The following is a 16137-nucleotide window of genomic DNA, read 5'->3' as shown; positions in this document are numbered from 1 at the left end:
TGTATTATGTGATTAAAAAGGAACAGATTTACTGTTTAATTGTATACAACTTATTATATATAAATAAATAAAAAAGAAACACGTAAATAATTCTACATGTTAAGTTAAACATATATTTTTATAATAAAACTTATAAAACCTTCATTAGATGAAAGTAAAAAACTGAAGTAAACAAAGAAAAATATCCTCAATATTTAAAATGTATTTAATTAATAAGAAAACTCAGGCCCACATTTTTGCAACTTTGAACGCGTTGCTTGGAGCTTTACATTTCATTTCGTTCTTTTTTCCCTCTCGCAGATCCTTTTCGCAGCTTTTTGTGCGACCGTGAATCTTTGAGAAGCCATTAGATGTGCTCGTCTACGTCGCATGCGGTAACATTAACGGAGCGGAAAAACGCGGTGAAAATGAAACCTACTTTTGTCTCTCGACTTGACTGACTTTTTGCGGCGGTCCTAAGGAGAAAGCACGCCTCGCAAGCTGGGAGATTAATGTTTTCCGCGGCAGCGCTGATCGCATCTGCGCGAAATTCTCATTTGCTAACTGTTTACGCCTGCTTAAGTACAACTTACGCTATTTCAGCCGCGTTTAACGCCATGACTGATTAAACTACCCTTTCTTATCTAGATTTATGGCGTGTGCTTATCTGATGCTTATATTTTTATATGCTTTTATCTTACTTAACTTACAGTCTCATAATTAATGATTTTTAAAGAATATTTCTTCAAAAATCAGAGTATTTTTAAAAATTCAAATATTTTCGAAATTAAAGAAATTAAATAATTAATTACTGTATATTACATGTAAAATTATATTTTCATAGTCAGACCAATAAAAATTAATCTATTTCTATAATATAAAATTAATAAGTTTAAAAAGTATAAATTAAAATTTGTTAGACTTTTGCCAATTTGCATAAACTATTATTTTTGTAAATCATCATATTTAATTCTTCTTTATTTTACATCTCTCAATAAAACTAACAGTAACATAACATCAATGTTCACACTCAACAATATAAATGTAGTATAACACAAGTGTTACACAACAGTTACATTATTGAGCGTGAAATTATAACATTAATGTTATGTTACTGTTAGTTGATGTTTATTGAGCTATGATGTTGATTGTTAAAAGAAAGTTTGAAACGTTTGACATAACAGCATGAAATTTAAATTTTCTTGTTTAAAAAGATGATTGATATGTATAATATCTATAAATAAAAAAGGTTTCTTTTCGTGATATTTAAACAAAGCACATCGAGGACACGCCGTACATTATCCATCACATGTCACCGACACACCCGTTAAACACGCATTGTATGTAAATAAACGGTGGTTCTCAAACCGAACTTTTGCGAGAAAGGGTTGCGCCCGCTTAAATCCTCAGACTCAATGCGGATGCGACCCACTTCCGGTATCAAGCATGAACCTGAGGACACTTCTGAACGTATATACATCACCCCGTAATGCCGGAAATTCGTCGGTTGCGAGTTAATTACGTCACGCGAGACTATTAATGCCTCAACAGATCCGACGTATGCGTTGTATGTACAACAATGGTCTCGGCTATTTAGGCCCTTCTCATACATTACGTCACCACGTGCCAACCCTCGTTACTCGAGGCGTCGTACGATAATTAAGCTCGTCGCTGCCGGAGCGTTAAAGCAACAACATTGCTGGTGGTTAATAATATTTTGGAAAGGTCTTATCACGCACCGATCCTTTTCCACTCCTAATATAACACCGGAAGGTTTCCACGGAGGTTTACACCGAAGAACGATGTTTGCCTTTCAGAATGAACAACTTAGATTGTACCGGGTGTCTTGCAATCAACGCGCCGTAGTCTATTGTTAGATATCAGAATTATTGACTAATATTTCAGACGAAAATTGTTGAAGAATTAAGACAAATGAGGAATTTTTTTTATAAATGAAATTTTAAATATAATTATTGATATTTTCCAAGTTGATATTAAATAGATTCTGTTATGGAATTTGTATATATATATGCTAAGATAATTTATACTAAAAATAAAAAAAATAGTAAATAAAAGTATTTCTTATAATGCTCCGGAATCTTTAATAATGCGGAATTTCTTGATTGAATACAAATAATAATTTGTAAGTTAGGATTAATAATTTTACGGCAAACCAAAACTAAATTTAAAATATACCACACTCTCTCAAGAAAACTTGAATTCCTCTGTATCATTAGAGACGCAGAAGATTGTGAGTTTTGTGGAGAAGTGCTGTATATTAGTGATCTTCACGATCGAGCGCTTTATTTTCCACGGTACGGGTGGCTCAATAGCTTTTAGTTGTTATTACATCAAGGCATACTTAATTAGCCGTCACAAGGGTGGAAAGTGCACAAACCGCCTAACGACCTTTCTTATTTTATAACGCGTGAGTTAGCCCCCCAACTTTACAAAAAATTAACTTTCTATAGCTCGTGCTTACAGTTTGCACATTTTGAATTTTTGTGTTTGCACACTTCAGGTGGTATTCATAATCGATTCTTATATTCAAAACCGTCTAAGCATAGTCTTGAGATGTCACGAATTAATCAGAGGACCGTATTATAAATGTGACTGATTTCTCATTGCTAGATTGAATCTTGTCAAGTGTTGAGTCTTGAAGATATCTCACATCTTTTGAAAATACTGTTGAAGGTGACAGTAATTTCATTTGTATAGTATCACTTACCAAATTACGAAAAATCTCAAATTTGCAATGTACTAAAAGTGATATATTGATAGTCTCAGCCTTAAATTCTAATGTAGGGAGTTCAATTAACAATGTCTTATTCGATATACGACCCATAATTGACTTTGATGATAAAACTGTATGAAGCGGGTATTTTATAGTAGTAACACATAAACCGTGAAATGCTTCATCGGTAAGAATATAAAATCTTACTATACTTGAAAACTGATTAATTCCATGTGAAACATTTACTTCAATTGTGTATTGATCGCTTTCTGAAAATGATGGAGAAGAAAACGTATCATATATCTTACAAAGATGTGTAAATTGTTCAATTTTCCATGTGTAATCTAATGTAGTGGACTTGATCTGTTTTTTAGAAGAATAGCTTTTAATATATGATGATAAGCATGATGGTGGTCTGTTTCTTTTCTGCGAGAACTTCAATACAAGTATCCTCAACTTTTTGTTGTAAAGATACAAAGCAAAACAAAGGGAACCTATTTCTTAAAAATATTTCAACTAAATAAATCATTTCGCTTTCTCTCTTCAACGGCTAAATATATATTTATTTCATTTTAAATACAAAAATTTTGAGGAATTTTGTAATACAAACAAACTTTAATATCTATAAATATACTTAATAATGCTTAATAATCAGGGTTCGGTAAGTTAACTTTTTTTTTTAACTAAGTTAAGTTATAAAATTAACAGCCTTGAAAATTTAATTAAAATACAAGTTAATCCATAATGAAATTAATTGAATTAAAAATTAAGTTAATAAAAAAAGTAATTAAAAAGTTAAAAGTTAAATTTGATCCGAACAACCAAAAAAAAGAAAGAAATAGTTTGACCATTGTGTTGTACATAATTTTTCGTATTTTTCCTTCCTCGCAGCATATTTATTAAAGAATCTAATTATTTTTGTTCACAAGTAACGATTATACAATATAAAATTACTAAATTATATTCGCATCGTGTCTGAGGATTAACTTAAAAGAAATCAAATTAAAAGTTAATAGTTACCGATAAAATGTAACTAAATTAAGTTAATACTCAATTTTTCGACAACGAACACGCAGACAACACTAAGGGCCACTTTTACTAACTTCGATTAATTTAATCGACCTATTAGTCCATTGGAATTGACCAATCGCATTTGTCACTTTGTTTGACGACAGATGGCGATTGATGACCAATTCCAATGGACTAATCGGTCGATTAAGTTAATCGGAGTTGGTAAAATCGGAGTTGGCCCTTAATTCACAATATTTAAAAGAATAGAAGATATTTGTTAAAATAACAAAAAAATTTTAATAACAGCGCGAATATATAAAAATATATGAAAATCTATTGCAATTTCTTTTTTGGCAATAGGCACAAGTACTGAATCACAGAAACTCTCGAATCACAATTGATTCGATTTTATGCCCAGATAGGTGAAATTTATCTGATTAAGCAATCGATGTATTTCTTGATGTTCTAATATAAAATGTAATAAAATTTTATTACATTTTATTAAATATTAAAAAAATGAGATTTGAATCATACATAAATTTTTATTTCCTAATTAGCACAATTTTTAATGTTATTTTTATTTAAAAAATAAGTTTAAATATAAATGTGCAATTAAAACACGTTTATCTCATTTTTTTAAGAAGCATATACACTTAGCACATTTTTTGAAAATGTGATTTTTTTCGAGAGATAAGATTTATATTGAATCTTTAAAATTTACATTAGATCTAATCATCGTTCGCTTTATTATACTCTTTTAATGGCTATATGTGTGTATATTTGCTGCCACTGCCGAATCGAGCAATGAGCAATGTTGTCACAAAAGCTGAGATCAATCATCTCCAATTTAGGACAATTCACGAAAATTGCGTGACATATCTCAGCTGTCAGGGATAACGTGCCTAACAAATCTAACTGTTTTAAATTTTTACACAATGTCAGTGCTCTTAGATCACGTTCAGTGAGGCCTCTAACAGAGATCAGGAAGACTTTTTCTAAGTATTGACAGGAGGAAAACAATCTACGGAAGCTATCACCATGACCAGTTGTACTGCCACTGTAAATAAAAAAAATAATATTGTTTAATCGTAAACAGAAGGACAACACAATTATTTCAAGATATAAGCGAAACAAACGTATCAATTTTGACGTATATGATAATTTGTATGTTTTGAAAAAAACTAGGATAATGTGTAGATCCGTATGAGAACAATAGACTTAGGGTGCCGTCCCATTAAGCACGGATCGGCATGATAGATCGGATTTCTCACTAGAATTGAGCATTCCATTGCAGTTCCGTTCCGTGCTTAATGGAATGGTAGGCACCTTTATTAGTTGATCTCAGGTTTGATTCATCATTCCATAAACAAATGAGGAATACGTATTCTGCAAAAAGTGCGACAGAACACATGTATTTTCAAAGAAAGTGTGACACAACACATACCACCAACCAAAATCCACTTCTCGTAGATTTTTGCAGTCAGCAAGGGCATCAATACCTTGCGATGTAAGAGTGTGCGTTTTCCATAAATCTATACTTTCCAAATCTGGACAGGAATTTCTTAATTCCATTGCAACTTCATCTACATTCAGACTCTTGTCGGTGCCTCCTATACGTAAATGACGCATCCGTATATTTCTTCGCAGTATCTTGCAAAGAGTTTGAGTGTTTATATATGTCCTGTAAAGATCCAAATACTCCAAGAACTCCAAATTTTCGAGACATGAGAATCCCTTGTCCCTTATCAAGTCACAATTACGTAGACCTAATTCTAAGAAAAATATATATGTATTGATTATACAATTTGCTCACGATTATAATAATTATTTGTATATATACCTTTCAAATTTTTGCATATTCTCGAAATTTTAAATATGGCGACGTTGTCGATACATAAGCAGCAATTTAATCGTAAGTGCGTTAAGAGACTACCACAAGTAACAAGAAATTTTTCAAGATCTGGGACAGAAAATTTGTCACACCATGAAAGATCCAACCGTTGTAAATATTTACATCTAGGTGCTAAGTAATACAATGCCTTTGTATTAATAATATACCAATACGGTTTTAAGTTTAAACTTGTATAAAGCAAATGGTCCTGTGCTAAATTATTGAAATGTTTATTCACTCTGCTCACACGGCATAATGACTTTAAGTCCAAGTTTTTTAATATTCTCATTATTATTTCATCCTACAAGATAAAATATGAAATTTTAATAAATGGAATAACAGTAAATATTATGCGTAACAAAGACTTTTTAGTATACATTACAGGAAGCGCAGAAAAACTATAACGTGATGGCTTCTTGGATTCATCTGAAGAGTGTCCGACATCTTTCATAAACTTTGAAAGTTCTTCTGATAAAAAGCGTTGCATACTATTAGATCCCTCTTTAAGAGGTGGTACATAATAATAAAGAGATCCTAGCTGAGATGCTAGCTTACTGTCGTGAAAATTCGCTACTACATCGCTACAAATAACATTGGTACAAACTTATTTTCACTCATCAAAAAAAGAATAAATCTTACTTAATATTGTCAATTGTAATACCTTTTGCACATAATGCAATGTTCAACCAATGTCTCCTTAAGGTGGCTTATATCCAAGTGTGCATTTAGATAACGTGGTGTTAAATTATGGATATCCTCAGGGCAAGGAATTTCAAGCAGCAAGTCACAATTAATGCTTATTAACAGATTAGTTAAACTCTGATTGTGTGCTGGATCTTTAGGGAAGATCAATTCTGATGTTCCAATAAGCATCACAGCATCTATCTCGGTGTAATAGTTCAATAAACTGTGGTTAAATTCTAATCTGAGTATTTTGGTTTTAAAGTCACACAATTGTAAAGGCGGAGAAAATATCCGTGATATCGGAGGAACAATCTGAGGCGGTCCATTCCACAGTAGAAACCATCGACCTTTTAAATCTTGAGCCCAAATTCGAATTACGCTCCCAGGATTATATACTTCGTATATAGAAACTCTTACTGGATATACAGCTTCATGATACTCAATATCTTTAATATAGAAAATACAATTATAATCTCTCTTCTCAATAGAAACGTATCTTTTTTAACAATCTCTTATTTATTAATTCAAATATTACATACCAATATAATCTTGACTCACAACACCTGTATTATTCTGTGGCATATAATCAATTGATCTCGAAGGTGCTTTGTCCCACCATGGTCCATAAGTCCTCTATATGAAAAAGTCAGAAAAAAATGTCAAATACTATAAAACTTTGTAGCATTAAAATAGATTGCTATTATTGGAACGATATGTGACTCTGGATATGAATAATTAAGTAATTGATGGATCTCCTACATTTATTCCAATCCTTATTCCATGGCTGTTTCAAAATTCACTGCCAATGCTAAAAATCTACAGTTTACACAACATGCATTATAGATTTCCAGCACTTGCAATGAATTTTGAAACACAGCTCATACATCTATTATTATCAGTTTTACGGGAGGTTAATTGAAGAGTATTATAGAAAAATTATTAAAAGAATAAGGCCTTATTAAAAAAATAAGGCCGATTGTACCAATGTTTAATTTTAAATAAGACTTAAAGCTTTCTTCCTTTCTGTTTCTCTATTGACTTTAAAAAAAAAAAGATTTTTAAGTTTTGCTTAAAGTCAGAATAATGTTGGTGCAATCGGGCTTAAAAGATAATCATTTGGAAATGCAGAAAAGTTTGTGATTGCTTTTCAGTTTTTAGAATAATAATAAGTGATGTAAGGAAATATGCATACCATGGCAAATGTTTGTGCAAAATCTCCATAATTCGGAAATTGACTAAATGGTCCAATTAAGTTAGTAGCAGCATAAGATATGCTAGAATTACCGCCATACTGAGAACTAAAGCTGCGAACATTCTTCACAAATTGTTGAACGAAGTCAACATAATTTTCCTTGCCTATGGGTATTCTTTCGACATGTTGACTATCATTGTCACTATATAAAGGAGGATGAGGGAGAGATAACATATTTTTGTACTGAAAGAAAATAAGATATAGAAAATATGTGCTTTTTAAGTACACGTTAAATTACTGTATTTTAATTATATGTATAATTATACTCTATATATAAAAATTAAGATAGATCTGTCATCAGATTCCTAACTCTTTATATCAAGCCAATATCAAGTATGTATAATGGAAAGGTCGATTAATTTCATCGAAACTTACAAAATTGTAACTAAATGGCTATACATGTTACATGCACAATACCTGCGAATGAATTAAAGTCAATTTCTTCTCACACAATCAGTACACAGCATCTGATAGTATTCTATTCACTTCTACTAAAAAAAAAACAAAAAAAAACAAAAAAGTCAAAAGTTAACTAAGATGATAACAGAGAGAATAAAAATACAACTAAATACAATACTAACTACAAAATAAAAAAAAAACAATGAATTAATCAAAGGCTATGGAGTAACGAGACATAATTCAGATAGTGCATAGTAGCAAACAGATAAAGAATAGTATAATAATTTCTTATCAAGTACAAGGAAAACAATTGCTTCTTCTCTTATTCACACATACTACTTATAAAAAATAATGTTCGTTAATATAATTTTAATGACTGAATGTGGTGTGAATACATACAAAATATATGAAAAGATGTTCCATGGGTTTATTCTATTTTTTTTTTGCTGTGTATCGCCGGATGATAATAAAAGAGTGCTTCCAGCCTGTCCTTTCAGGGGTTTATTCCATGTTTCATCAGAGAGAAACGGGAGAGTAGATATCCCTTTTTCCTCGTATCCTCGTAGGGTAATAGGCGATTTTTAGCGACCGTTTGTACCAAAGTTATTATTGGTAGATGGTAGAGGTGGAACTTTATATTTTGATAAACCTGTACATACAATTATTATGCTAAAACTGTTGGTTTTTTTTTTATACGTACGAATATTCGATGCTTTTTTAAAAATAATTTCTTACTCTAACGTAATATATAATAGAAGAGACAGAGAAAATAAGATACAAATTAACCAAGTCAGTCTCGCCTCTAGCACTAATGACCAAACCAGACCAAACACGCAAGAACGTTCCAATATAGTTTGGTAATTGGTATATTTTGGTCACATATATTGTGCTTTGGTTGCTATACCTGAATCACACCAAAAATCGCCTAATGTCCACGTCTGTATGGTTCTCTTCCAGCTATTACGTGGGTGGGAGATAGTTTCACTGGATTTCACACACAGAGTTTATACTGTCTTCTTCTTCTAATTTCCCCTTTATTGGTTTTTTGACTCAAATTTGTCACAATACTTATGTAAAATAGATCCTAGATTCTTTTGATAGCCTCGGGGAGCAGAGGCCTCAGTTTGATTGTAACCTTATTCTAGATAGTATGTTATTCTAGAGCAATGTTACCAGATGAGAGCCGCGCAACTCCACGCACACAAAAGCCGAGCAACGTACGTGTGCTTCGGTTACCTTCGGGCGCAGTAGGAGCAACTCCCTTTCGCTATATGATTCTCGCTCGCCCAATAGCGTCTCCGTTTCATTTTATCACAAACTGATAGTGCTATATACATAGGTCGTCTGAAAAGTTTTGAGCCTCAACATGAAGATGGCATCACTCGTCAAAACAATTTTGGTACTATGGCTGCGTTTCATTATTCACTGTCAGTACTGGCAGCATTGCACATGCCGTTCCAAAATATATCGCAGTAAACTTCCAATATACTTTTGCGTTTATATGACGTCATAAATTTTTGCGTCACTTCCTATTTCTATTGCTGCGACTGGCGAGGTCAGGTAATCGCAGTAAAAAAATAGCGAAATTCATGCCTGGTTTATGCTTCGGTCTTAACTCTAAAATCCTAAAATTCAGCCAATAGGGCTGCCAGTTTTAACTGGTTCTAACTGAAATCTGTATTCCATTGGCTAAATTTTAGGATTTTAGAATTAAGACCGAAGCATAAACCAGGCATCAACGAAATAGGAAATCAGGAAAAAATTTGTTTTTTTAGAATAATGTCAAAAAGTTATGACATATTAATATGACATATTAATGAATAAAGTAGATGCAGAAAAAGCACGCAAAGATATGAATATAATTAATAATTCCAAATTTTATCAAAATTTAAAAAATTATTTATTTCTACAGTCCTACCAAGTACTACTAAATCCGTTTCGTGCAATGTTGTAACGTCATAAAAGTACTATTAATAATTTCAAAACGCTTCTGCAGTACTACTTTATGACGTCATATTGTCAGTACTGACAGTGAATAACGAAACGCAGCCCTGGTAACACTGTTCTAGAGATCTTGTCAATGTTTTGTTTCTACAAAGCAGAAAGACTCCATATACTGTCAACTTGTCAAGTAATGTCAAGTAATCAACAGTTGCGCGTGCGCGTGCAGAGATCAGCACGTCAGCAGGGGCACGCATGCGTTGGTAAATTCCACGATCTGGGGTTACTGCATGCGGCCGTGGGTCCGGTGTACCCCTGACCCGAAGGTCTGCTGGTAAACACAAGCTTTGAGACATAAAACGGTCCCCAGTGACGATATATCAATCCTATCGTTACATTGTAATATTAGGTGTATATAATTAGGCTCACAATGGTAAGAATCCGTTTTCGATGCCTCGTCCGGTCGACGAGATCGGCTAACCTGCAAGTCTATTCACGATCTTTTCCCGTGTTGTAGGACGTATTTTTAATGATCAGGCGAAAAAAATTGACGATATTTACCGATGCAAAGGATGATACTACGGTCCTCGAGCTCAAGAAGATGATTGAAGGTAAGGCATTCGTGTCACAAGTACAGTGACAGCATCTTTTTTTCTTGACATGTCGCTCGGCCATTCACAATTGGACGATTGTTACTTCAGTAGAGCGATTTGCGATTCACTGAATAAATGTAGGATTAGGCTTAATCATAGTATAGACAGAATAAATTGCATTAATAATGAATGGAATAATTTTATATATGTATATCATTTATGTCAAATTTATGAAAAATATTTTAATTAATATTTATCCAAAACATCCCTTCAAGCTCCTACTTCGATGAAATTATGTTCATTATTAATTTATGAACATTAATAGTTGAAAGTTTTGTAAAAAATAAAATCATTATTTTTATATTAGAGTTAATGCTCACTTTCTTTTTTTATAGGTATAATGAAAGTACCACCGGCAAATCAACAACTATTTAACAAGGACAATCTTCTAATGTCAGACAACAAGACTTTACAAGATTATGGGCTGACATCGTCAACTGCAAAAGCACAATGTCCTGCATTAGTCGGTTTAGCACTGCGTCAGCCAGACGGCCAGTTTGAACCTCTCGAAATGACACCATTCTCATTACCACCAGATCTCCCTGATGTTATGAAGTCCCAGGAAAATAATGGCCAAGAGCAGTCTCCTTGAAATGACGCAGATGATGTTACGTCAATCGACGATGAAGTTTTGTGTTCTACGCAATTTAGTAATCGTCAGGGCAGCTCTGAATGATAAAAAGGGTTAAAAGGAAATCTTATGTACCAAGTATGTGAATACTAGAATGTGAATATGGTAACGAACACCGAATATACGAAATACGAATATTAAATATATGCAATTTTACAAAAGTATTCAGAGCTGCAAAATTTTTCAATATTCAATTTAATGAGGATGCTATATAGTCACGCGATCGTCAGTCTTGTAAAGACAGTGATGAGTACTAATTTGTACTTGATTATTAGACTGAAAGTGATAATAAAAGTAAAAAAATTTCTGCTCACTATTGTGCATCAAACCAAATTTATATAGCTATAAAATTATTAACATAAGTGTTTTGTTATGGTCAAAGTGCGAAATATGAATACCTCAGCTTACATTTAAGTTACAGGTATAGCTTAATTATTTTAAAATACTTTTTTAAAAATATCTTCAAATTTAATATCTTGTCTTTTTCTCTCTGCTCACTTTCACTTCTGTATACGTATTCCTTGTACCACAAGGAAAATCAAATGCAATGTTTTGTAAAATAAGTATTACATTTTTATTTAACATGTATGACTCTAATGGATGTCTAAATTACAAATTTGGTAATTACGGCGTATTGGCATATAAGACAGACTGGATCTGATCTGACACAATACACAATCATAAATGTAAAATATAATGCTCTAACTAATGATCTTTAGTTCTATAATATTGTATCCTATTAATTATTGTCTAACTTAATACAGTTTTATAACTGATGGCAACACCATTAACTATATGCTATGATAAGACTTGTAACAATACACAAGTAATGTCATGCTACATAATAGTGAACAAAAATATATTGTACATGATTACATATCTTTATTTAATATCTTAAAAAATCCTGTAGCATATATTTATCTATCATTCATGTACACATAAAATTTTTTTCTAATAGAAAAAATGCATTGCATGCTAAATCGGGTAATTAAATTTAGTAATAAAATAAGACCATTGTTAACTACTTAAGTTCTTATATTTGCTAAGCATTTCCATTACAAAATCCCTATAAATATCTTTTTTACTCGGGACATAATGTCCACCTTCGTGCCGTACCTCTTTCTTATTTAAAAATAGATAACTGATTTGCTCTGCCATTACTACAACAAAGGATTACATTAGAATTGATGAAGCATTGGATGTGATTTGCTTTCAATATTACTAATTATATTTAATAATATTAAACTTATCATAATATCAAATTATTCATCATACCTGTTGGAATGACTTGATCGTTCTCTCCATAAATATGCAAGGAAGGCATATCGATTTCTTCATCATAATACTTTGTGTGAGGTGCACACAGTGATTTAAATCCAGATATCACAATAACAAAGTCAAACTCAATTTGTAATACTACAAGAAGATAACAATATTATATATTTATTTTATATAAGCATATACATGTGTGTATCACAATATATGTATTATTTTTAAACTCACTTTTCTTTTTTTTCATAGCACATAGTATACTGACAAAAGCTGCTCCCTGTGAGAAACCCAATATTCCATCGAAAGGACCTTGTTCTGAGAATACTTTCTTGATCACAGCTACACTGTCATTAAATCCTACACACAAATCACTACGCACTGTAGCTTTAAATACATGATCCTCTGTATTAAACCACCATCCATATCCTATAATTCATACATAGCAATATCGTTAGTGCTCATTAAGTTATGATGCAATTTCTTGACAGGATAAGAAATTTTGTATTTTTTTTTACTGATATTTCTCTCACACCATTTTCATCGGTATCCTCTTGACCAGTTTTATTTTGGGGTGGAACTTTATGTGGTGCTCTTATAAACGTGAAATCTATTTCTTTCTTAAATCCTTTTCTCAACGATCCTAATTTAGCGCTAAAGATCACATCTGATTGCATATATCCATGAAGTGCCAATATCTAAGAGGAATATATTATATCATAGTATATATACTATACAATAATTTATTAACATTTTTACGTCAATGCGTCAATAATTATTTACCCGTAATTTCGATTTGGTGGTCATCATTCGGCTACAAATACACGTACGTACATCACATGATCAAAAAGGTTAGTAAACACCAATAAACACACTGCAATATATATTAGAACCTCCATATCTGAACACATTTGTTCTTAGGTCTGTTCGCTTTGCATGCATTTTTTTATTTGGAATTTTCAAATTCTGTCTTCAATGCTCACGCTCGAATATATATTTCTCATTTTAAATGCAATTTTTAAGGATTTTAAGCAATACAAACAGCCTCTTTCTATACAAGATCATTCTCCATAAATTAAATAGTGACTGCTTTTGAGAAATTTTATAATAAAAAAGTTTATTACACAGCCATAATTACGATAAAAATGATCATTAAACGCACATTTATCATTACAAGTATAGCATAACTTATGAATATATGCTTTATAGGAAAAAAAGAACTTCTATAATAAAATATTAATTTTTTATTAAAACTATTAATTTCTTTTTTTCATTTAGACGGGGCTAAAGAAAATAATTAAACTTCATAAAAAAATATAGAATATTTCATATACATTTACAAGTTCGAACTTTTTCAATTTAAACAAAAAACAATATATAATACATTCTTATGTATTTCTGTCACATTAAGGATCACTGTAACGAAAAAACGGTCAGCACATCTTTCGTTAAAAACATTTCTCTTTTACATTTAAATAAATGAAAAGTAAATTACAATTTCATCAATTTAATTATACATTCTTTAACTATTAAAAATTCTCATTATTTAAATATTACTAAGATCCACAGCTTCAATTTGCGAATTAAGATTTGTAATATTTTTATTACTTTCAGAGTTTCTTGGCTTTGCTTCTCTGGGAACATCCAACTTCGGCCAGGAACCAGGTTCGGCCTTCTTTAATTTAATTTCTACTTTAGTTGGCAGCATGTGTACACTACTTTGCTCGACATTAACAATCTAAAAGTAATGTAAAATAAATGTATATCATAAATATTGTTCGTCAATTACACATTCAAAATTAAAATATTAAAATTAATACATACTCCTTTCAATTCTATATCAAGATAATATCTCGAATTTTCTTCTACAAAGAATAAATCTACAGTCAGATGGATAGGATTTAATTTTATGACAGACTGACTGGGCAGATATTTTTTTGCAAATATAGAAACGACTACATATGATCCAGTTTGATGCCAGTCCATCCTGCATTGAGCCTTCTTTCCCATACTCTGAAATAAATTATGTGTCAATTATCAAAGACAAATATTAAATGACTATTAAATGAATTTAATATTAAATAATCGATATTAACTTATTTATAAATGGTATACCTTGGAAAACCATATATGTTTGCCTTGCGTACAACCTGGCTGATCCAGAAACAAGGAAAATTCCGTAGTTTTCTTTTTACAGCAAGACCAATATTTCAATCCTTCGTGAAAGATAGGTACACCAGGATGATAATTGCAAACCTCCTCGTCAGAGACAATCTCTGTGTAAGTCCCCTTGCAGGAATTGTTTTTACAAGTTTGTCCTATCTGTACAACACTATCAGTTGGTTTATCATTTTCTAAAGCTGTCAATCCTTTAATTTGTTCTAGTAAAATAGGAGATATCATCGGCGACAGTACGAGTTGAAATGCGTCAAACGGAGGTCTCTCCAGGGATGCTCCATTGCTTAGAGGTCTTGTGACAACCTGTATCACTTCGTCAACTTTACATTTATCGACTGGTGGTTTCTCTAACTGTGATGGTTTCACATTGGAGTGTTTCGACTTCGTGCAGCCCTTGATATTCAAGAATTCGGTGAAGTCTGTACACTTCTTGTTACAACAAGACCATCCTTTGTATGCGTCGTGAAACACTGGATGTCCCGGATGATGAAGGCAACTGTCTGTGAAAGAACCATAAGAGCATCTTTTTCGTAAATATTGTTAATTTGGTATTAAAAACGTAATAAAAAGTACATATACAACTTACCGTCTTTATTGTCGTTCGGATCATATTTCTTTCCACAGCCACGATGATAACAATGCAATAGATCTGTTTCATGTGACATTTTGAGAGGATCTCTTTGAGGTTTGAATATTTGTACTTATCTGTTCCACTAAGTTTTGGAAGAACAGCTCGATAAATCGTTTAACGCTTCCCTCTCTTTTCTCTCACAATATCTTTCCCGATTTTGTCAGACTTTGTTTCTGGCAGTTTCTAGAACGTTCCAAGCCAAATTAAAATAAAAACGTTCTGATTCTGAATCAACTCGCTACCTGATTTTACCTCATTTTTTTAGAGACACCCTATATGCATGTAAAGACGCATACGCATGTAGAGTTTTCCACTGGGAAAACTAGTGCAACATTGGTGCAATTGAGTGCAAATCGGTTTACATATTTTCAATGTTAATAAAATAATTTAATTCTTTTAACGTTATGAAGTACATTATCATGACAAAAAATATGTAATTTAAAAGTTAAATTATTTATTAACATTGAATATGTAAACCGATTTGCACTCAGTAGGTGCATCCAGAAACGCAGTGCGCTCAATGAGCTCTTGCATTTGATTGGCATATTCCATTAGAGCAAAAAATGCGTCGCATTTTGCCGCGTGGTAAGCATTTCCGCGTCCAGTGTGCAGGAGCCATAAGTCCGGATCTACAATAGGTGTTTTAAGACTTAAGCCGTAAGAAATTGACCAATTACAGTCGAATTCGAGGGGAATAATCGACTGTGATTCGCCCATTTCTTATGGCTTAAGGCTTAAAACCCTATTGTAGATCTGGGGTAACGGAATATGTCAATGGTCGCATTCAGCAGACTCGACTGTTGCGGAGCAAATTAGTGAGCTCTCGCTACTATTGGATGATCTAAAAGAATACACCAATAGCAGCGAGCGCTCACGGATCCGCT

The 16137-nt window shown here is 32.2% G+C and overlaps 4 protein-coding genes across 6 annotated transcripts; 1 reads left to right on the top strand and 3 right to left on the bottom strand.

Moving 5' to 3' along the window:
* Positions 1–4467: 4467 nt before the first annotated feature.
* Fbxl4 (F box and leucine-rich-repeat gene 4) lies at positions 4468–9131 on the bottom strand. Of its 2 annotated transcripts, XM_018445160.1 has the most exons (9): positions 8855–9131; positions 8350–8599; positions 7492–7734; positions 6839–6932; positions 6277–6745; positions 5998–6196; positions 5565–5916; positions 5169–5496; positions 4468–4781 (listed from the first exon to the last, which is right to left on the bottom strand). In XM_018445160.1, exons 2-9 carry the CDS (start codon positions 8371–8373, stop codon positions 4472–4474), a joined length of 2019 nt encoding a protein of 672 aa, XP_018300662.1. In that variant the 5' UTR covers positions 8374–8599; positions 8855–9131; the 3' UTR covers positions 4468–4471. The 2 variants fall into 2 exon arrangements, with proteins under 2 accessions (XP_018300662.1, XP_018300663.1); XM_018445161.1 differs by lacking the exons at positions 8350–8599; positions 8855–9131 and adding an exon at positions 7969–8039.
* A 1006-nt stretch (positions 9132–10137) lies between these two features.
* Positions 10138–11600, top strand: EloB (transcription elongation factor elongin B). 2 transcript variants are annotated; one of them, XM_018445156.1, is made up of 3 exons: positions 10138–10332; positions 10408–10502; positions 10880–11600. In XM_018445156.1, exons 1-3 carry the CDS (start codon positions 10322–10324, stop codon positions 11134–11136), a joined length of 363 nt encoding a protein of 120 aa, XP_018300658.1. In that variant the 5' UTR covers positions 10138–10321; the 3' UTR covers positions 11137–11600. The 2 variants fall into 2 exon arrangements, with proteins under 2 accessions (XP_018300658.1, XP_018300659.1); XM_018445157.1 differs by having other exon boundaries at positions 10140–10324; positions 10409–10502; positions 10880–11593.
* A 546-nt stretch (positions 11601–12146) lies between these two features.
* Positions 12147–13365, bottom strand: LOC108720888 (esterase OVCA2). The gene is made up of 5 exons (XM_018445155.1): positions 13228–13365; positions 12980–13142; positions 12679–12873; positions 12451–12591; positions 12147–12335 (listed from the first exon to the last, which is right to left on the bottom strand). The coding sequence occupies exons 1-5, from the start codon at positions 13252–13254 to the stop codon at positions 12193–12195; spliced, it is 669 nt and encodes a 222-aa protein (XP_018300657.1). The 5' UTR covers positions 13255–13365; the 3' UTR covers positions 12147–12192.
* A 605-nt stretch (positions 13366–13970) lies between these two features.
* Positions 13971–15488, bottom strand: mora (cysteine and histidine rich domain containing protein). The gene is made up of 4 exons (XM_018445171.1): positions 15209–15488; positions 14560–15122; positions 14269–14457; positions 13971–14182 (listed from the first exon to the last, which is right to left on the bottom strand). Exons 1-4 carry the CDS (start codon positions 15285–15287, stop codon positions 13991–13993), a joined length of 1023 nt encoding a protein of 340 aa, XP_018300673.1. The 5' UTR covers positions 15288–15488; the 3' UTR covers positions 13971–13990.
* Between the last annotated feature and the right edge of the window lie 649 nt (positions 15489–16137).

Source organism: Mycetomoellerius zeteki, unplaced genomic scaffold (assembly GCF_001594055.1).
Source record: "Mycetomoellerius zeteki isolate Tzet28-1 unplaced genomic scaffold, Tzet1.0 scaffold156, whole genome shotgun sequence".
Classification (NCBI taxonomy): Eukaryota; Metazoa; Arthropoda; class Insecta; order Hymenoptera; family Formicidae; genus Mycetomoellerius; species Mycetomoellerius zeteki.
Note: the sequence above shows the minus strand (reverse complement) of the source record. Positions and strands in the feature narration are given on the sequence as shown.